Genomic DNA, 19,935 nt, shown 5'->3' on the forward strand with positions numbered 1-19,935 from the left:
GATTCTTACTATGTATACAGTCATTATAATGTTCATCACTTGTTAACGGGCTTACTATTTTCAAGACAGTGCTCAGGGCCTTTTTGTGCTTCATCTACTGAGTCCTTCACATGTTTAGGGTTCCCGCAGGCCTTAGGACCCACCTTTATCGTATCAGGGACCTGAGTTCAAATCTTGACCCCACTAGAGACTAGCGTGTTAATCCGGATACATTATGTAACCTCTCTGGATCTCAGTCTCATTTATGAGACAGTGGGAAGTAGATCAGTCGCCTCTTCCGGGTTTGTAAGAAGCGCATGGCCTGGCCCACAAAAAATATAATCTGGGAGGTGGCTATCATCTTCATCGTTACCACGCGGCACTAAGACCTGAAGACCGCTTCACCGTAAGGCCAGCAGCTTCCAGCTTCAGGGAGCTTCAGGAACCCAGGTCCGCAGTCCCAGCGCGGGGGCGCTCTTGTCACGCGCGTGACGGCTCACAAAGCGCCCCCACCAAAGCCACCACCGCTCATATCTGCGCCTGCGCAGACTCGGCCGTCCTGGGTTAGCGTGTCGTCAAGGAAAATCCCCAGCTTCTAGGTAAACAAGTTGCCGCGTGAGATCGCCCGCACGTGTCCTCTACAGCTCCGGGACCTCTCAGCCTATGAGAAAATTTGGAGGACTGGACTGGCGTCTGCGTCACCGACCTAGGCAGGTCGGGGGACGCTGCCACAGCCAATAAGAACTTCGGAAGTGGATGTGGGCGTGGCTTTCGGTCAGCTTCCAATCAACGTGCTAGGGTGGCCGCTTCCGCACGTGAATCTGTTACTGCTGGTTGGCAAACTGACCAATGAGAAGAAGAGGGAGGCGGGCGGCGCCAATGGTGGCTGTGCGGGGGCTGGGCGGCCGCACGCGGCGCGGGGCATGGGTCGGCGTCCTTCGGCCAATAAGCTTGAGGGGCGTGGCATCCTGGTCGGCGGGAGGGCCTGGAGAAGCGAAAACAAGTCTCCTTGATCCTAGTTGGGAAGAAATTGGACGGCGTGCTCGCTGAGCGGTAAGTGCTAAGGCGTGGAGGGTGAGGAGCGGCGGTCGGTATGGGTTTTTCCGCGGTAGTTCTGTAAGGAGGGGTGTTAATGCATTGCCGTGAGGGGGATCTTGCAAATGCGTTATCACCGCGGTGGGAGCTCTGATGGTTGCGGGGGAATAGGGGCTGCGAACTCAGCTCTAGAGAGGGGAGCGGGAATCCCTGACATCAAATCCCTCAACGCCCTAGGGTCCCTGTACCCCTGACTGCCGCGGGAAGGGGCTCAGAAGCCAGCGAACTGAAGGAGCTGAGAGCCCTGCTCCCAGGGAGGTACCGGACAGAACCCCTGAGAGCCGGTGGGAGACGTTCCAGTGCGTGACTGCTGTTTGGGTAGGTGCCGTAATCACTTGAAATAGGCAGGGGTTCTGAGGCTGGAGAGAGGTCCTGGTAGGGCAGTTGAGAGGGTACCAAAGGGGATACGGTGATTTGAAAAGGGGTGAGGTTATGATTTGTGTGACCCTGAGTAGCCACATCAGGGCTCTGGATGTCTTTCTCATGTGTAAAGGGGAGGGGTTGGGACTCGGAGCCATCTTTGGGAGTAAACGTGGGGTAGCAACTGTCGGATCCTGAGAGGGAGGATGGGCTTGTGCAGATTGGCTGTACACGTGTCTTCCTGAGCCCCTGGAGGTGAGGAGGCACCAACAGGGTGCTCTGGTATCTGTCTGTACAAGCAACCAGGCCTGTGGTAAAGTGACCTGCAGTAAGGTGGAAGAGTGAGGAAGTGGGGTTCCTAGGAAATCACTGGGGCTGGTGGCTGCTAGGGTGATCTCAAGGACTTTGTGAGCATGTGAAAACTGGGACTGTGATGATTTGAAGTGTGTGGAGAGTGCAAACTGAATGTCCCAGGGTAGAGGAGACGTTGGATGGAGTCTGTGTTTTAGGCACCAAAGTTAGAATTGGCTGAGTGTTTGAGAGGCCCAGGTTCCCAGAGCTGGTAACACCTCACAGGTTCCTGAAGGGTAAGAAACCAGAATGACAAGCCATTATCAGAGCTCAGATTTGAGCCGTGGGTCCCATTTGTTAAGAGCCTGAGAACTGATTATGAGGCATTTTAGGCAAGTTTGGTAACTTCTGAGCCTTAGTTGGTCCTTGTGGAATGGGGATAATGATACCTATCTCACAGGATTGTTCTGAAGATTAAATAAGATAATGTATGTAAAGTGCTCAGCGCAATACCTGGGTCATGTTTTTAATTTTTTTTTTTTTTTTTTTTAGGTAAGAATTGCTATAGGGTGACAAAAGAACAGTGACAGGGTGTAAGATTTATGTGAATGCTGTGGTTGGGAACTATTCTCACATTCTTAAGTTTTTTTGCAAATTTTGGTGACCCCTGCCTCATTTCCCTCTTCCTGGTTCTTGTCTTGAGGCACCAACCCCAAACCTTCATTCCTCCCTTTTATCCCTGTCCCAAGATCCAGGCCCCAGGCTGGGCCACTTGCTCTTTCCCAGTTCGAGTTCCTCATCCTAGACCCATTCTCCTCCCTATCCCTCCTCCCTGTCTCTGCTACCATAGTAACAAGAGATTCAGGCTCTGAAGGGGGCCTCAGGGAAGGAGCAAAGGTCTCTTGCAGAACCTGGCTTCCAACTTCCCCGCCCTGGCTTTGGGATCGGGCCAGCAGATGTGTACAGTCTGGGAGAGGGGGAAAGCCAATGCCAGGAGCTGTAGGAGCAAGCCAAGGGGAGGGCGGATGCGAGTCTGGAGAAGAGAGCCAGGCGGGGGAGGGGGGGCACCCCTTCCTCCTAATCCTCTCTCCAGGAATCCCTGGCTTTGGGACAGGACGGCTGTCGTTGGGTTGGGGGGAGGCGCCCAGGCTGGGTGCATGTCCTGGGCTACCAGCCAAAAGAACATGATGTTCCCAAGTTCGCTGGCCGCCGCCCTCTCGGGCTGGCCGCCTCCCAAACCGCTGCCTCTCCAGCCTCCCTGCCCCACATTCCCCGGCTGCCTCGCCCCGCCCCCTTCCTCCGCTTTGACGTCACCGCCGCCTCCCGCCCCCTCTCCTCCATTGACGGCAGCAGGGTCTGGTTACTGTGGGGACCGTGAGGCAGGATCCTGATTAGGGCTTTGAGAGCTGCAGGAGCGCTGGACCCTTTTGTCTTCGCAAAAGAAAAATATGGAGGTGGAGGTGGAGAGCAAGGATCGCCTGTGTCGGGGGAGATCACATCTAGAGCCCTAAGGAGTGCTGAGGAAGAAGAAAAAGGATGTTTCCAGAGAAGAGGTGTCTGAAAAGGAGACAAGGGACTGGGCCACAGTATATGAGTTGGGGGGACATTTTCAAGGAGAGAAGACTGAGAATCCAGGCTCCTCAATCCTTTATTTCCTGTGTTTTCCTGCTTTGGTTTTTCTGGGTTATTCTGTAAGCTTTTCCACAGAGCCCTGACCCTGCCCACCCCCCCACCCCCCATGGGGAACACAATTGTTAAGGAAAGCTTAGGCCACGTGACAGTGAGGCGTGTGCACCCACGCTGATTACCTCAGCATCAGCCTCTTCACTTGCCACCCACGTTTCCAGGGAGCCCTGAGAGGAACTACACATCAGTCTTGGATGGAGGGGGTCTGTGTAACTGCATCTCTTTGCGGCCCAAGCTGGCACTTTATTCCCCCAAATTAGGACTCGGTGTTCTGCTTCTTGCTCTTAAAAAAAAAAAAATTATAATTTCCAGCTCCTTCTCTATTACTGAGGCCCCTCCCCCTCCCCCTCCCCTAGCTCTAGTTACAAAGTCACCTTGTTTATGATCACCTACTGTGTGTCAGGTTCTCTCCTGGGGGCTGCGGAATACAGTTAAGGAGACAGATGATGAGGTCCTTGGCTTTCTCTTCTCCTTGCAGTGGGGACCTGAAGCCCTTGCCACCCCACCTTTCTCTATCTAAGGTTTCTTCTCTCAGCCACTGCTTTGTTCCCCTGGAGCCCTGGCTGCCTGGCCCCTACTTTTGGTGCAGCCGTAACTGTGGGTGGCTGCATCCTCAGGAGAGAAGGACTAGTCACCACGTAGGTTGCCCGGTGACCTTTTCTCTGATTGGCCATGGAAACACCTGCCATTGTTTCCCTTCACAGCTCCTGTTGGCTCTGGCTGCCCCTTCTATTGTTTGCATCCTTCCCCCCACTCCACCCCCTCCTCAGATGTGGACCCTCGATTGCCCTCCTCCTAGCTGTCCACAGGATTTGAAGTGTCAGAGGAAGGGATTGGGTAAAATGGCTTTATTGTGATGACAAGGCTGGGGAGGGGAACCTAGGAAAGGCCAAGCTGGGTTTTCTGTCCATCTCCTTCCAGGGACCAGCTGCCTCATCCAGCTTGGCCCACCTCCTAAGGTCTGCATTCTTTCTGCCCACCCCTGGCAAGACCAGGGTGTCCCGTTGTGCAAGGCTGGTCAGTTCAGGAAGTAGAGTTCTCTTAAATACCTACTGTGGCCCTGGTGTTTTCGCTGAAGAGGGACAGCTTACCTCCCCTCCCTTCCCCTCCCCTCCCTTCCATTATTTACTGTACAAGGCGTCCCGCACCCATTGGCTGGGCTGTGGTGTCTGGGGCCCTTCAGCCCAGCGCCAGCACCCAGATCCACGTGCGCCCGTGTGTGTGACACAGCCCTGACCTCAGTGGGGGCCAGTAGCCAATCAGGCGCCGGGACGAGATCCCCCAGCCAATTGGGGGCGGGGCCTGCGGCTCCGCCGGCAGGAGGCCAATGAGGGGCAGCGCCTGGCGTTATGCAACCCGCCTCCTGGCCCCGCGGAGCTAGCACTCGGCTGCGGGCTGCAACGGCGGCGGGGAGGCGGCCGGAGGGCGCTCGCGCGGCCAGGTAAGCATCTCCGCGGCCACCCCAGGGGCCGGTCTTCGGCCCGGAGCCGGACTGCCGCCACTTCCAGCCTGATGGGCCGCTTTCGGCCCGGGCGCTCAGACGGCACACCAATAATCCGCCTTCCTTGCCGTTGTCCACCCTCTCCCTGTCCCCGGGGACCTAGGTATTCCTCACAATCCTGCACTGGGCGTCCGCACTCCTGACCTGCCTACCTTACCTCCAGCTTTGCCCCCAGCTCCCAGCTGCCCCGGCCCCACACCTGACCCTCATCAGGCATGGCCCATGCTGCCTTTGTCACTCAGGGGTCCCCGGTTTTGCCCCAGCACCAGGACCCCTCCGGGCTTTCCGCGCTTCCCGCGCTCCCTCTTCCAGTCCCTGGCCTCGCGCCGGCTGTGATGTCAGCCCGGTTCAAACTGGAACATCTCGTTCCCGGTGCTAGTTCCTGCTGTTGGCCACAGCCTTCCCTTTTCTCCTGAAGCTCAGAAAATACTCTGAGGTTGGGGGTGTGGTTGGAGGGAGAGTAAGGGAACAGCCGTCTGCTGGCCTTTGTCCGTCCCTTGGTCAGAGCAGAGTGTGTCTGCTTCGGATGGGTGTGTGGGGGGGTGGCGGTGGTGGCGGGTGTATAGAAAAGTAGGGGACCGAAGAGAGAGGATTCCTGGGTTCCTGACAATGGCAGGCCTCGGTCCTGGGGGGTCGGGAAAAGGTGCAGGGGCCAGAGGAGGAAAGGCTGTGTTGTCTTGACCAAAATGATTGGGATCCTGGCGAGCGCCAGTCTAAGGGCTTTTGCGCGGAGGGCGGTGGTGGTTGTGTTTTGCCCTGGGGAGCAAGGCCAGCCTCTGAAACCCCGATGGCTGCCCCTCTTCCTAGGGCCACTCGGCCCTCCGGGGACTGGGGATCTATTAGAGGTGGGCGACCCCTGGTCGCGCTTGCGAGCGCAGGAGTGTGTCGTTCCCCCGTTTCCGCCGAGAAATGGGGGAGGGGTCGCCCCCCCGCCCTCTTGCGGGCCCTCCAGCAACCGCTGAGCTCAGCCGCTGACGTCGGTTTCCCTGGCGACCGCAGTGGCGGCGGAAGCGCGTGTTGGGGCCGCACAAGTCCGCGCGCATGTGCGGCGGAGGTGGCACCGCCCCCGGATAAAATTAGCCCGGAGGCCTAAATATAGAAGGCGGCAGGCTCGCCCCCTGCTCCGAGGCCTTGGAGTTCCAGGCGGAGTGGGGGCCTGCTGGGAATTTGGCGATGGGAAGTATCCAGGCTGTGGCTCACAGCTGAAGTTCTTTCTAGTCGACCGCTTAGGTATTACCTCCCCAGGCCACGCTGGCAGGGGATGTGGGAGAAGGACCAAGAGAGGCCCCTTTCCACCTGCAGCCCCCGACCCACCCCCACCCCCCGCACCGTACGCGGACAGGAAACAGAAATTGCTTAGGCTCCATATTGGAAGCCTGGGTCCCAGGAGCGTGGGGGCCTGAAAGGGAGGGTCTGAATGAAACCGGCAGGTGTTGTAAATTTACAGCCCAGGTTTTTCTCCTTCTTGGTCTCTCTTTTCAGGCGCTGGCTGTGATCAAACTTAACTCTCTGAGGCTTGAGTCTCCCACCTCACTCCTCCCGGCCCCCTCGTGGTGGCCTCTCCGCCTTCCCTGTTCTCCTGCCCTCCCCATGGCCCAGACATGAGCGGCCCCCTTGAAGGGGCTGATGGGGGAGGGGACCCCAGGCCGGGGGAATCCTTTTGTCCTGGAGGGGCTCCATCCCCTGGGCCTCCACAGCATCGACCTTGTCCTGGCCCCAGCCTGGCTGACGACACGGATGCCAACAGCAATGGCTCCAGCGGCAATGAGTCCAATGGACCGGAGTCCAGGGGTGCATCTCAGCGGAGCTCACATAGCTCTTCCTCTGGCAATGGCAAGGACTCGGCCCTGCTGGACACCACTGAAAGCAGCAAGAGGTGTGTTTGGATGGGTTGCAGGTGCTAGGAGTGGTCTTTTGAGCAGACTGAACTGGGAGACAGGCCCGTGCTGCTGGCCACTTTCTCCTCATCTTGGGTCTGTTGCTTCTCCCCTAGCACAAACTCTCAGAGCCCATCCCCACCCAGCAGTTCCATTGCCTACAGCCTCCTGAGTGCCAGCTCAGAGCAGGACAACCCGTCTACCAGTGGCTGCAGGTTCGTGGGGTGAGGGCTGGGGGAAAGGGCTGGGGGCCACGCTCTGGGGCTAATGCCTATACCCGCTCCCTCCCTGTGGGCCCTGCAGCAGTGAACAGTCAGCTCGGGCAAGGACCCAGAAAGAACTCATGACAGCGCTGCGGGAGCTCAAGCTTCGGCTGCCACCAGAGCGCAGGGGCAAGGGCCGCTCTGGGACCCTGGCCACGCTGCAGTACGCACTGGCCTGTGTCAAGCAGGTGCAAGGTGAGTGGTGCTTCCTGGGAGGGTAATGGTCAGGTCCTGGGCTACTACCATGGGGACAGTCTCCCTAAGTGTGCCGCTGCCCACACCCTGCAGCCAACCAGGAATACTACCAGCAGTGGAGCCTGGAGGAGGGCGAGCCTTGTGCCATGGACATGTCCACCTACACTCTGGAGGAACTGGAGCACATCACATCTGAGTACACGCTTCGCAACCAGGTCAGCGCAGCCCAGCCTCTGTATCCCGATGCACCCCCAGCCCCACTCCCACAGCTCCTGAACCTGCTCTTGTGTTTGCTTTCTCGCCTAGGATACCTTCTCCGTGGCTGTCTCCTTCCTGACAGGCCGCATCGTCTACATTTCTGAGCAGGCAGGTATCCTGCTGCGCTGCAAGCAGGATGTGTTCCGCGGTGCCCGCTTCTCAGAGCTCCTGGCTCCCCAGGATGTGGGCGTCTTCTATGGTTCCACTGCCCCATCTCGCCTGCCCACCTGGGGCACGGGGGCCTCGGCAGGTGAGGTCTCCAAGTGCTTGGCGGGAGGGATGAGCAGTTCCAGGAAGCACCTGCCATGAGGGGCCAGGGGCCCCAGGCTTTTCCTTGCTGGGTTCTTCTCAGCCCAGGGAGGGGATGGGGAGCTGTGCTCACTGCCCTCCTGGTCTGTCTCAGGTTCAGGCCTCAAGGACTTCACCCAGGAGAAGTCTGTCTTCTGCCGTATCAGGTAGGCAGAGGACGTGGGAGCAGACCCCTTGCACCTCCCACACCCCCTGTCTTTCTTTGCTGTGTGGCCCATGACCTTGAGGTGGGGGGTGGGTGGCTCTTCAATGACAGTCCCTAATGCCTCTTTCTCTTCCTTGCTAGAGGGGGTCCTGACCGAGATCCAGGGCCTCGGTACCAGCCATTCCGCCTAACCCCATATGTGACCAAGATCCGGGTCTCTGATGGGGCCCCTGCACAGCTGTGCTGCCTGCTAATCGCAGAGCGCATCCACTCTGGTTATGAAGGTGGGCGGGCCAGGGGCCTGGCCTGGTTGGGGTATGAGGAAGGGGGCCTTCTCTAGGCTGGGGGTGAGGCAGGACAGGAGTGTGGAAGACAGTTTTGGAACACAGAAGGTATTAGAATGAGCGTGTGAACGCCCCTTTAGAGGTAGAGTTGGATGAGAGCCCTAACCTAGGAGAAGGCAAAGGAGAGTACCTTGGTTTTCAGTTTCATTATTGGCATGGGGCACAAAGATTGTCCAGACCATCTTTGTAGGCTAGAGGGCCCAGGGCAGAGCTGTGGAGAGAACTGTCTGCCAGCCAGCCTGGGCCTGAGGCAGCATGGAGGGCTGAGGAGCTGGACCATTCTGGATGAAATCCAATGGCCACGCTTTCTGTGCCTCAGCTCCCCGGATTCCCCCGGACAAGAGGATCTTCACTACGAGGCACACGCCCAGCTGCCTCTTCCAGGATGTGGATGAAAGGTGAGGTCAGGACCTGGAGGAAAAGGAGGTGTCCAGGGCCGAGGCTTTGGCCATTCTGATGCCTCCTGTCATTTCAGGGCCGCCCCGTTGCTGGGCTACCTCCCCCAGGACCTCCTGGGGGCCCCAGTGCTCCTTTTCCTGCATCCCGAGGACCGACCCCTCATGTTGGCCATCCACAAGAAGAGTGAGTTCCTTTTGTCCTGCACTCCCTTCCGGCTGTCTCCAGGGCTTCCTAACAGCTGTCCTTGTGGTTGTGTCTTTCAGCGCCTTGGTCTCTTGGATTTGGTGGGGGGGGCGGCTCCATGGGGCTCCACGGGGCTCCACCATCTTACTTAGCTCTCCCTCCCACTGACCCGCACCTCATTTCCCACTCCCTTCAGTCCTGCAGCTGGCTGGCCAGCCCTTTGACCACTCCCCTATCCGCTTCTGCGCCCGGAATGGGGAGTATGTCACCATGGACACCAGCTGGGCTGGCTTCGTGCACCCCTGGAGCCGAAAGGTGGCCTTTGTGTTGGGCCGCCACAAAGTACGCACGTAAGTGGGTGGTGCCCTGGAGGGCGGGCCAGTGTGGAGGGGGCAGGGCTCAGCTCATCCTTACCACCCTGCAGGGCGCCCCTGAATGAAGACGTGTTCACTCCCCCAGTCCCCAGCCCCGCTCTCTCCCTGGACCCTGATATCCAGGAGCTCTCTGAGCAGATCCACCGGCTGCTGTTACAGGTGAGAGTTGAGGGGAGGGGGCTTGGGAATGAGGAAGGGGTGCAGAACAGGGCCGTGGACATCTGACCTGTCGCTCTCCCTGCCTCAGCCTGTGCACAGCCCCAGCCCTACAGGGTTCTGTGGAGTTGGCCCGGTGACTTCCCCAGGCCCTCTCCTCAGCCCTGGCTCCTCCAGTGCCAGCAATGGGGGTGACGCCGAGGGACCTGGGCCTCCTGCACCGGTGAGTGCCTCTCTGCCACTTCACCCCTTTAGTCCCCCGTCCCCTTGTTCTCAGAGTCAGCACTGCCAAGCCCAGAGGAGCCTTGTCCACCTCCTTTTCTTTCTCGCCCTGCTCTCATCGTGATGATCTCTCCACGCATCCCCACTGGGGCCTTTTTCTTTTTTTTTTTTTTTTTTTGCGGTACGCGGGCCTCTCGCTGTTGTGGCCTCTCCCATTGCGGAGCACAGGCTCCGGACGCGCAGGCTCAGCGGCCACGGCTCACGGGCCCAGCCGCTCCGCGGCATGTGGCATCTTCCCGGACTGGGGCACGAACCCGTGTCCCCATGCATCGGCAGGCGGACTCTCAACCACTGCGCCACCAGGGAAGCCTTGGGGCCTTTTTCTTGCGCTACGCCCTGGGCTCCCCAGGCTGGCCACGACCCCCCCCAATGCTGCCCACTGCCCTGCCCCACAGGTGACGTTCCAGCAGATCTGTAAGGATGTGCACCTGGTGAAGCATCAGGGGCAGCAGCTTTTTATTGAGTCCCGGGCCCGCCCTCTGCCCCGGCCCCGCGTCCCTGGTGAGTTGGTGAGGGTGTGGGTGAGGAGTGAGGCCTGGGGCGGGGCGGGTCCCATGACCCTCAGCCCAACCCAGAGGAGCTCTTCTCTCCTCGGCCCAGCTACAGGCCCATTCAAGGCCAAGGCCCTTCCCTGCCAATCCGCAGACCCAGAGTTGGAGGTGGCACCTGCTCCGATCCAGGCCCCACTAGCCTTGGCTCCTGAGGAGGCTGAGCGGAAAGAAGCCTCCAGTTGCTCCTACCAGCAGATCAACTGTCTGGACAGCATCCTCAGGTAAGGCCATCGTGGCCCCTTCTCCCGCTTGGGCCCCGGCCCCGCCCCGCCCAGGCGCTGCCCTCATGTCCTCTGGTGCTTCCTCAGGTACCTGGAGAGCTGCAACCTCCCCAGCACGACCAAGCGCAAATGCACCTCCTCCTCCTCCTGCACCGCCTCTTCGGCCTCCGATGAGGACAGGCAGCGGGCGGGCGCAGTCTCTGCGGGGGCCGAGAAAGGTGAAGAGCCAGGCCGTCCTGCCTCCACCACCCTGTCCTCTGTTCCTGTGTCTGCATTTCTGTCTTTGGGGCCCCACCTCACTCTGTCCTGTCCCCCCCAGCCTCCAGATATCCACGCTCCTCTCTCTCCCCACCCGCACTGGGGTTTCCTCTCCCAGCCTCCCAGCGGGGCGGTAACTGGCACCATCTCTCCGTACAGATCCAGCGGCAGTGCTGTCTGGGGAGGGGGCCGCCCCTCTGAAGGAGCCGGTGGTGGGAGGAGGCGCCCTGAGCCCACTCGCCCTGGCCAATAAGGCGGAGAGTGTGGTGTCCGTCACCAGTCAGTGTAGCTTCAGCTCCACCATCGTCCATGTGGGAGACAAGAAGCCCCCGGAATCGGGTATGGGCGTGGCTGAGGGGGGCGGTGCCCGGGCTCCATCTGGTCCCCCAGCCAGCGTCCCCCACTTTCCGGCTGCCTTCTCCCGCCCTCTGGTTCCTGATGGAGAGAAGGAGGCCCCCATCTTAGTTAGCTCAGGGCTGCCGCTTCTTGCTCTCCACCCGCCCGCCAGCCTCTGCCACCTTGTCTGTCCCTCATCCTGCTTCGTGTGTTCTTACTGTCAGTTTACACACAAAGTCTGGGGTGTAGTTCAACCTGAGGTGCTGCCCACAGAGGGTCTGAGGCAGGGACTGTTGAAACGCCCTGAAGGTCTTCCTGGGCATTGACCTGGAAAACGAGCGAGGGAAGTGCGAGGTGTGGGCTTCCCTTCCGAGGAAAGTCACGGGGGGTCATCCTAGGGTAGTGCCACTGGCGGGGACCGAGTATCCTTTCTTACCCTGGGACGGCTTTACACGAGGAAGAAGGCCCAGAGCCAGTTCTCAGTGGGGAGGTGGCCAAGAGATGCAGGGGAGGTCCAGACTCGGCCGCAGGACGGAGGCCAGGGCTTTGGCTAAGCTGCTGGACATGGAGGGTGCCGTGTGGTGTGGTGCGCTAACAGTTAAGGTGATTCTGACCTTTCCCCTGTCTCATCTTCCTCAGACATCATCATGCTGGAGGACCTGCCTGGCCTGCCTCCCGGCCCAGCTCCCGGCCCAGCCCCCAGCCCCACGGTGGCCCCTGACCCAGCCACAGGTGCCTACCGGCCGGTGGGCCTGACCAAGGCTGTGCTGTCCCTGCACACCCAGAAGGAGGAGCAGGCCTTCCTCAGCCGTTTCCGCGACCTTGGCAGGCTGCGTGGACTTGACGGCTCCTCCACGGCCCCCTCGGCCCCCGGTGAGTCGGGTAGCCACCTGCTTGCGGCCTGGTCTAGGACCAGACTGTCAGGGGAGGGGTTCTTGAGGGAGGTCCTTGTGCTCCAGGGACCCAGGCTGTTGCCACCTTCGCCACTGGGGCCCTGCCTAGGGACGGCCCCTCGCTAGCTTCTCCCCAGTGGCGGGGGTCCAGGCTGCCGCCAGAGGAGGGCAGCACTGAGACAGGCAGGCAGAGGCGCTGCTCCAGGTAAGCCACTCCAGGCCCAGTCTGGGGGCAGGGGCAGGAAGAGAGCCCACTCAGGACTCAGTTGCCACTGACTGGGAGATCTGTGTAGGCCGGCAGGGAGGACTGGGACGACTTTGGGTGGGGGCAGGGCTTCAAGGGCAGACCGCAGCCCTCCAGGTGCCTGAGGGAGGCCCCCTGCAGGTGGGCACAGGGCTCGGGACTGGGCTTTCCCGCCCACCTTGGCTCCATCATGAGCCACGCGGAGCACGGCCCCACTGGCAGGTTGTTGCCTAGGCTGGCAGTGCCTGCTGGAGTTTGGTGGCTGGACCGGACCGGAGCCACCTGCCCACTCGTCCACGACCTCGCCTGCTTCCTGTCCACCAGCAGGCCTCGGTCTTCTGCACACCCCCAGCACCCCGCCTCGTGTAACCTCTCCTTCCTCGGCCGCTTTGTCAGTGAATCCCGCGTCCCTGTGACTCTTCCCTGAAGGTCCCCCCACCTCCCCAGAGTCTCCTCTGTTACGTGTGGGCCAGGGAGGCAGACTCTCTGGGGCCTTCGCCTACCCTCTCCTTGGTCTGAGTGGCAGGGCAGCCGGCCCGGGTGGCAGGGGCGCTAACCCCCAGGTCGAGGGCCTTGCTCACCCTCGTCTCTCCCCTCAGGCTGCCGCCATGGCCCCGCGGCCCCCGGCCGCCGCCATCACTGCCGATCCAAAGCCAAGCGCTCCCGCCAGCACCCGACCCCTCAGGCCGAAGCCCCCTGCCACGTCTCCCACCCGTCACCTGTGCCATCCTCTGCCCCCTGGCCCCCACCACCAGCCACACCGCCCTTCCCGGCTGTGGTCCAGCCCTGCCCCGTCCCCGCGTTCTCCCCCAGAGGCGGCCCCCAGCCTCTCCCTCCTGCACCCACATCTGTGTCTCCTGCAGCTTTCCCTGCCCCGCTGGTGACCCCAGTGGTGGCCTTGGTGCTCCCTAACTATCTCTTCCCTGCCCCACCCACCTACCCCTGTGGGGCACCCCAGACCCCCGCCTCCCACTCCCCTTCTCCGTCCCTGCCCCTGCCGCCCCCCAGCCCTCCCCGCCTCCCCGACTCTCCGCTCTTCAACTCGAGATGCAGCTCTCCACTCCAGCTAAATCTGCTGCAGCTTGAGGAGCCCCCCCGTGTCGAGGGGAGTAGTGCTGGGCGCCCCCCTCCCAGTGAGGAGACTGCGGACCCAGCGGCCAGACCGGTGAGCACCGAGGCCCACCCCCATCCTCTTACGGCCCCCACGCGGCCCTCTCCCCCGCTCCTCCCATCGTGCTTCCTCCTGCCCCCTGCCCACCTGGCGTCCCCAGAGGGTGGTGTCGTGGGGTGGGAGGCCCCAGCTGCGTTTCTGAATGAGGCAGAAATCAGCTGCCTCGTCTGTGAAGTGGGGACAGGCCTGACAGGTGGCGAGGACATCCCCAAAACTTCTGAGAGTGCCTCTGCCGCTTGGAAAGGGTCCAGCGTCACGGCGCTACTCTTCGCCAGCTCTCTTGTCACTCAGCCTGGGCCCACTGTTATGGAGTGGGAAGAGGCCGCTGGGTTGGGTGCGCCCCCAGCCAGAGGCAGCAGTTGAAGGGAGGCCTGGGTGCTGATCCCTTAGCCCCGCCCCTCCCCTCCCCCAGGTGGAGATAACTGAGTCCTCCAACCAGGATGCGCTCTCGGGCTCCAGCGACCTGCTGGAGTTGCTGCTGCAGGAGGACTCGCGCTCTGGCACGGGCTCTGCTGCCTCAGGCTCCTTGGGCTCTGGGTCTGGTTCAGGCTCCCATGAGGGGAGCAGCACCTCAGCCAGCATCACGCGTGAGTGCCCCGCCTCCCACAGCACCTCCCGGGGTAGGACAGTGTCTGGGGGGTTGGGAGGCCAGGCCCTACTTGGCCTGAGCAGCCTGGGCCCCTGCCCTGCTTCCTAAGGCCAGTGGGCTTGAGCGAGGCCTGGTGGAGCGCCGGTCGGCCTGACTCTGTTGGTTGCCCGCCCCTTACTCTACAGGCAGCAGTCAGAGCAGCCACACGAGCAAGTACTTCGGCAGCATCGATTCTTCCGAGGCTGAGGCTGGGGCTGCCCAGGCCGGGGCTGAGCCCGGGGACCAGGTCATTAAGTACGTGCTCCAGGATCCCATCTGGCTGCTCATGGCCAATGCTGACCAGCATGTCATGATGACCTATCAGGTGCCCTCCAGGTGAGGACTTTCAGGGACCTCCTCTGCCTCTTTTTCAGAGGAGTGGGGAGGGTGGCGGCCCACCCTCACTCTGCAGCTAACTTGGGGTTTTTTTTTCTGGGCCTGTCTCTGCCCTGGGGCTTTCCTGTTCTGCCCTCCGCCCCTTGGAGCCCCATCATGAGTCAGGCTGAGGGCAGCTTTCCTGGTCTTGGAAGGCCTGAATTCCTGGAGCACCGGTTCAGGGGAGGAGCATGAGGCAGTGAGTGGGGAGCTGGGGAGTTGAGGTAAAGGAAAAATGCCAGCCTCGTGGGCCCTGGCCCCAGCTCCCATTCTCTGCCTCCTGAACCCCTTCCCGGAGCAGGGACATGGCCTCTGTGCTGAAGCAGGACCGGGAGCGGCTCCGGGCTATGCAGAAGCAGCAGCCTCGGTTCTCGGAGGACCAGCGGAGGGAACTGGGTGCTGTGCACTCCTGGGTTCGGAAGGGTCAGCTGCCTCGGGCCCTTGATGTGATGGTGAGAAGAGAAGTCTAGGCCAGGAGGGAGAAGAAGGAATTGAGCTCAAGTTGAAAGGGTGGAGGCTAAGGGCTGATCCCCTCATTGTTCCTGGATCATTAATTCTGAAGGATGTTCATTCTACTAAGTTTGCTGCTGGGTTATTTAGTGTTAAACCACGTGTGCTTTTGTAGACCTTTTCTCGGCCAATCTTATGCTAATGTATATTGTGATTGTCCCCTTGTGGGGTCTGGATACAGGGTACAATGCATTTTCCAATCTTGCTGACCCCATGCGCATCCGTATGGATTAATGTTTCTTGGGCATACACTTTGGGAAGTACTCTTGAGTTGGGAACAAGGGGAGCTGGGGTGGCAGGTCAGCAGTGAGAACTCTGCCTGACTCACTCATATCCTTCCTTTCTCCAAGGCCTGTGTGGATTGCGGTAGCAGCACCCAAGACCCTGGCCACCCTGGTGACCCACTCTTCTCGGAAATGGATGGACTGGGGCTGGAGCCCATGGAGGAGGGTGGAGGCGAGGGGGGTGGCGGTGGTGGTGAGGGTGAGGGCGGTGATGAGGCCCAGGCCCAAGCTGGGGCCACGGTCTCAAGCTCTCAGGACCTGGCCATGGAGGAGGAGGAACAAGGTGGGAACTCATCCAGTCCAGCCTTACCTGCCGCAGAAAATGGCACCAGCTAGACTACATTTGGGGCCACCTCCGGGAATGCATGAGAAGCTTCCTTCTCCCATGTCCCAACTCGCAGAACTCAGATGTGGCTGGACCAACCAATAGAAAACTGTCCTGGCTTCTCCCGCTGTAGGGGGTGTGGGACCTCCCCCCATCAGCAGCCCAGGATCCAGGGGCTGCCTCTGGCCTCTTAGAGAACAGAGGGTGGCGCTCTTTAGCCCAGCCCAGAGAAGCCGCACCTCCCATCCCTGCTGAGGAGTCGTTCCTTCCCCTGGACAAGGTTGCTGACAAGCTGCTTAAGTGGTTCTCCAAGCCCCAGCTGAGCCGGAGTCCCTGTTCCTGAGGGTTGGGGCTGTGTTTATTTATTGGGGTAGCCAGCCCTCTGAGGCCCAAGCAGGACCCAGTGGTCCAGACCCCTAGCTGCTCCGGGGTGGGGGAGGTTGGTGGACCATGGAGTCCCTGGTGCTGCCCCTCAGGTGGGACCCAGGTGTTCTCAGCTGTACCCTCTACCGATGACATTTGTGTTTTTGATATCGTGTCTGTTATTTTTTAATACAAAAAGAAAAAAAAATACCAGGACTTTGTGGAATGAACTTTGGGGGTTGGGTTAGGGGAGCTCTTTTTGGGGAGGTGTGGCACCCCCCTTTCCGGAAGGCTGTAGTGAGAGTGAGCCATTCCCTCCCCTGAGGACCCGTGTCCCTCTTGTCCGCACACCCTTTCTCGCTGAGAAAGCAGGTCAGTCTAGGTGGCTAAGGGACGGGGAGCCACGCACCCATTCATAGTCGAGTTGGTCCCCAACGGTGTGGGAGAGAGGGAGGTGGTGCAGAGTATTAACCCTCGGGCTCAGAACTTGGGAAGGAAAGGAGGAACCTTGGAAAGGATGAGTCACTGAAGACCCGTGGCAGCCATTATTTCAGTCGTCTCGATTAGTGACCCTCAGGAACAGCTGATCTATATCTAGACTCAAAAACCCACCCAACGGCGCCGTGGCTTAGCTGGTTAAAGCGCCTGTCTAGTAAACAGGAGATCCTGGGTTCGAATCCCAGCGGTGCCTGGGACAATTGACTCTAGTATATTATTGCTGCGAAGGGGACACACATTTCCAGACTTTGAGAGGGGGCCTCTCTGCTGTACATATCGAAGGATTATTCTTCTTACCAGCCATCCCGTTAGCTACTTGAGCCTCCCTCCCTCCCTCCCTGTGCACTTTTAGTGTGAATTTGGAGGCTGACGCCAGCTGTCAAGAACCAGGGTGTAGCGGCATCCCTGTGTCTGCCGTGGACTCAGGTTTGGTTGGGCCCATTTTATACTGTGGCTCGGGGCAGGGAGAGAGAACTGGAAATTCGCCACTTCCGTAGGGCCGTTGCCTCACAAGCGCACGCGCACTGACATCAAGACAGCACTCGCAAGAGGCGGGCGTATTGATAAACAGCTATAGTTGCGCAGGCCCCAGGCCGCAGGCGGCTGTGATGGCCGAGTGGTTAAGGCGTTGGACTCGAAATCCAATGGGGTCTCCCCGCGCAGGTTCGAATCCTGCTCACAGCGTCAGTAGTTTTGGGAAAGGATACTACTGCCACCTCCGGTGAAGAAAGCAACTTGTTTTTCCAGTGCTGTCTTCCCTTGGAGCAGATCCCAATTTTATTCCAAGACTCTCAGGGACTCAGCCACCCAGGACCTGTCCACGAGCGCCCTCTTGCGGGCCTCAGATTCCTGCTTCTACTCCTCCTCCAAAGGTTATATCAAGCAAAAAGCCGTTTTAACTGCCAATTTGAATGCATAACTCCAAACTCAGGTGTTTTCTCAGTGCTATTAGCAATCATATCACATTTCCCCATCCATTTCCCCTCCAACTCTCCTATACGACTCTTTCATTCCTTTTCACATCAAACCACGAATCCCTTCATCCTCCTTCAGCTTTACTTCCTGTTTCACTGTGTTCAAAAGGCATTCGGTAATCAAAACACTATGGTACTGGCACAAAAACAGACATATAGATCAATGGAACAGGATAAAAGCCCAGAAGTACACCCACTCACCTATGGTCAGTTAATCTACAACAAAGGAGGCAAGAATATACAATGGAAAAGTCTCTTCAATAAGTGCTGCTGGGGGCTTCCCTGGTGGCGCAGTGGTTGAGAGTCCGCCTGCCGATGCAGGGGTGCAGGGGACACGGGTTCGTGCCCTGGTCCGGGAGGATCCCACATGCCGCGGAGCGGCTGGGCCCGTGAGCCATGGCTGCTGAGCCATGGCTGCTGAGCCTGCGCGTCCGGAGCCTGTGCTCCGCAACGGGAGAGGCCACAACAGTGAGAGGCCCACGTACCGCCAAAAAAAAAAAAAAAAAAAAAAAAAAGTGCTGCTGGCACCAGTCAGAATGGCCATCATCAAAAAATCTAGAAACAATAAATGCTGGAGAGGAGAGGTTGTGGAAAAAAGGGAACACTCTTGCACTGCTGGTGGGAATGTGAATTGGTACAGCCGCTATGGAGAACAGTATGGAGGTTCCTTAAAAAACTAAAAATAGAACTACCATATGACCCAGCAATCCCACTACTGGGCATATACCCTGAGAAAACCATAATTCAAAAAGAGACATGTACCAAAATGTTCATAGCAGCCCTATTTACAATAGCCCGGAGATGGAAACAACCTAAGTGTCCATCATCGGATGAATGGATAAAGAAGATGTGGCACATATATACAATGGAATATTACTCAGCCATAAAAAGAAATGAAATTGAGCTATTTGTAATGAGGTGGATAGACCTAGAGTCTGTCATACAGAGTGAAGTAAGTCAGAAAGAGAAAGACAAATACTGTATGCTAACACATATATATGGAATTTAAAAATATATATATCATGAAGAGCATAGGGGTAAGACAGGAATAAAGACACAGACCTACTAGAGAATGGACTTGAGGATATGGGGAGGGGGAAGGGTAGGCTGTGACGAAGTGGGGGAGCGGCATGGACATATGTACACTACCAAACGTAAGGTAGATAGCTAGTGGGAGGCAGCCGCATAGCGCAGGGAGATCAGCTCGGTGCTTTGGTGCTTTGTGACTGCCTGGAGGGGTGGGATGGGGAGGGTGGGAGGGAGACGCAAAAGGGAGGGGATATGGAAACATATGTATATGTATAACTGATTAAATTTGTTATAAAAAATATATATATAATATCATAAAATTTTTCAAATTGGAGAAAATAAAAAGAGCTTTATTATTAAAAAAAAGATAAGTGCTGCTGGGAAAACTGTATAGCTACATGTAAAAGAATGAAATTAGAACATTCTCTAACACCATATACAAAAATAAACTCAAAATGGATTAAAGACCTAAATGTAAGGCCGGAGACCATAAGATTCCTAGAGGAAAACAGGGAGAACACTCTTGGACATAAATTGCAGCAATATCTTTTTGGATCCGTCCCCTAGAGTAATGGAAATAAAAACAAAAATAAACAAATGGGACCTAATTAAACTTAAAAGCTTTTGCACAACAAAGGAAACCATAAACAAAATAAAAAGACAACCTACAGAACGGGAGAAATATCTGCAAATGATGCGACCAACCAGGGATTAATTCCCAAAATATACAAACAGCTCATACAGTTCAGTTCAAACAACCCCAGCAAAAAATGGGCAGAAGATCTAAATGGACATTTCTCCAGAGAAGACATACATGTGCTAACAGGCACATGAAAAAAATGCTCCATATCGCTAATTTAGGGAAATGCAAATGAAAACTACAATGAAGTATCACCTCACCCTGGTCAGAATGGCCATCATGAAAAAGTCGACAAATAATAAATGCTGGAGAGGGTGTGAAGAAAAAGGAACCCTCCTGCACTGTTGGTGGGAATGTAAATTGGTGCAGCCACTATGGAGATCAGTATGGAGGTTCCTCAAAAAACGAAAAGTAGAGCTACCATATGATCCAGCAATCCCACTCCTGGGCATTTATCCGGAGAAAACTATAATTCGCAAAGATACATGCACCCCTATGTTCATAGCAGCACTATTTACAATAGCCAAGACATGGAAGCAACCTAAATGTCCATCAACAGACGAATGGATAAAGAAGATGTGGTATGTGTATATATATATATATATATATATATATATATATATATATATATATATATACAGTAGAATATTAGCCATAAAAAAGAATGAAATCATGCCATTTGCAGCAACATGGATGGGCCTAGAGATTACCATATTAAGTGAAGTAAGCCAGACAAAGACAAATATTATACGATATGGCTTATATGTGGAACCTAAAAACAAAACAAAACAAAACAAATGAACTTATTTGCAAAACAGAAATAGACCCATAGTCATAGAAAACAAGCTTATGGCTACCAAAGCAGAAGTAGGGGAATAAATTAGGAGTTTGGGATTAACATATACACACTACTATATATAAAATAGATACCCAACAAG

General features: G+C 57.4%; 1 protein-coding gene across 5 annotated transcripts; it reads left to right on the forward strand.

The window, feature by feature from the left end:
• Positions 1 to 959: 959 nt before the first annotated feature.
• On the forward strand, positions 960 to 16,064 carry PER1 (period circadian regulator 1). 5 transcript variants are annotated; one of them, XM_082603765.1, is made up of 24 exons: positions 960 to 1,032; positions 1,252 to 1,392; positions 6,395 to 6,788; positions 6,906 to 7,004; positions 7,093 to 7,247; positions 7,341 to 7,462; positions 7,554 to 7,755; positions 7,909 to 7,960; positions 8,101 to 8,243; positions 8,623 to 8,701; positions 8,779 to 8,885; positions 9,082 to 9,235; positions 9,310 to 9,418; positions 9,507 to 9,638; positions 10,093 to 10,198; positions 10,298 to 10,469; positions 10,557 to 10,687; positions 10,887 to 11,066; positions 11,703 to 11,936; positions 12,800 to 13,365; positions 13,784 to 13,958; positions 14,146 to 14,335; positions 14,676 to 14,826; positions 15,235 to 16,064. In XM_082603765.1, exons 3-24 carry the CDS (start codon positions 6,514 to 6,516, stop codon positions 15,502 to 15,504), a joined length of 3,804 nt encoding a protein of 1,267 aa, XP_082459891.1. In that variant the 5' UTR covers positions 960 to 1,032; positions 1,252 to 1,392; positions 6,395 to 6,513; the 3' UTR covers positions 15,505 to 16,064. The 5 variants fall into 5 exon arrangements, with proteins under 5 accessions (XP_082459891.1, XP_082459895.1, XP_082459893.1 ...); XM_082603769.1 differs by having other exon boundaries at positions 10,343 to 10,469; XM_082603767.1 differs by lacking the exon at positions 1,252 to 1,392 and having other exon boundaries at positions 1,009 to 1,032.
• Positions 16,065 to 19,935: the final 3,871 nt, after the last annotated feature.

This window comes from Mesoplodon mirus (assembly GCF_964341445.2).
Source record: "Mesoplodon mirus genome assembly, chromosome: 18".
In the NCBI taxonomy this organism is placed as follows: Eukaryota; Metazoa; Chordata; class Mammalia; order Artiodactyla; family Ziphiidae; genus Mesoplodon; species Mesoplodon mirus.